At 40.2% G+C, this 1432-nt stretch overlaps 1 protein-coding gene across 1 annotated transcript in view; it reads right to left on the bottom strand.

The window, feature by feature from the left end:
- LOC101849302 (muscle, skeletal receptor tyrosine-protein kinase) overlaps positions 1-1432 on the bottom strand; it is a gene marked incomplete at its 5' end in the record, with an annotated part of 131685 nt that overhangs the window by 22715 nt on the left and 107538 nt on the right. The window contains 1 exon segment of the mRNA XM_013084695.1: positions 275-296. Within this exon segment, the coding sequence (XP_012940149.1) occupies positions 275-296 (22 nt within the window).

Below are 1432 nucleotides of genomic sequence, written 5' to 3'. Positions count from 1 at the left end.
ATGAAGATGATGATGATGATGATGATGATTTTATATGGTTTATTATTGAGTGAGAGTATTTAGTTTGACAAAAAACAAAGTCAACAACGATAATACAACTTAACAAGACCTACAATAACAAGAAAAAATAGAAAAGGCGGTGACAACAACGACGACGACGACAACAACATCAACAACAACAACAACAACAGCAACAGCAACAACAACAGCAATAACAACAAACAACAGTAAAAACAACAACAAAACTCTTTTTAAAAAACGTAAATGGGCTTACCTTGCTTGCGGAGTCTGTGTCACTGCAGAGAAAAGGAAGAAATACAGAAAAGCCATCGTTAGCCGCAGCATGATTGATACATCCATCCAAGGCAATACACAGAGCTTGAACAGTTAATACAATCCCAGGAAAAAGAAAAACACCATGGCGATGAGGATGATGACGACGATTATGATCCAAACTTCAATGAATCAACATCAAATACATTATTGTCCAGGAATGTCAAGGGGTAGAGAGCCACACATCCTCTAAACAATATCGTGGTAGTTTTTACCACCACCAAACCAACACGTTACTAATGTACAAATATCCATCTCGCGTGAACAACACACGAAATTCAGATCGTCGAGAGAAATCAGTCGCTAAAATATGGTACTTGCTGATTGCCCACACTCACAGTTCACCACGACATACAACTGACTATCCTGATACTAAAAAGGTTCTCAGTTCATGTGGTGGAAGTCACAATGACACACTACTGTCCTGGTACTAAACAGGTTCTCAGTTCGTTTGGTGGAATGGTGGAATTCACCGTTTGAGCGTTCGGCACATCTGTCATTTAGGAGCAAAATGTCAATCTCAAACACTCTCCCAGTTTTTCCACCACCAGCTACGTGTAATTACGTACCCGAATAAAGATAAGGGGGCAGAACAATAGGTCGTAGCCAAGTGGTTTACAGAGTTATCATAAATCCTTAGCGGAAATTGGAGGTCCCGGCAGGTTTATTATCGCTGAATAATTTCTGGGTCCCTGTTGACAGTTATAATTTTAAAGTTGTTTGATTAAGGGAATAATAAGCAATATATATACAACGGGAAAAGCTATAAAAAGAAAATGATGTGGCTAAAAAGCGTAAATTACACGATTTTCGCTGACCTAATAACACACTCGTATTCTGAAATCTATTATTATGCCTATCTAGACCGTTCCCCCTTCGAACACACTACCACTACAGTTATAGAGGGTCAGAGTTAGCTAGGCATCTGATATCACGCAGGCCTGCATTAAGTGAACAGCCCTATTATGTCCCCAAAGGATTATTTTACGTGAATTTTGAGGCCCATTCGCAGGCCCATTCGCCACGGGAATCGGTCCTACCAGGTACGGACGTCAGATCAAAAATCCTACCTAGAAAACCATACAAGTGTCCTCACCCC

The sequence above is a fragment of the Aplysia californica genome, unplaced genomic scaffold (assembly GCF_000002075.1).
Source record: "Aplysia californica isolate F4 #8 unplaced genomic scaffold, AplCal3.0 scaffold00310, whole genome shotgun sequence".
NCBI lineage: Eukaryota > Metazoa > Mollusca > Gastropoda > Aplysiida > Aplysiidae > Aplysia > Aplysia californica.
The sequence above is the reverse complement of the archived record's forward strand: the minus strand, read 5'-3'. Positions and strand labels throughout refer to the sequence as shown.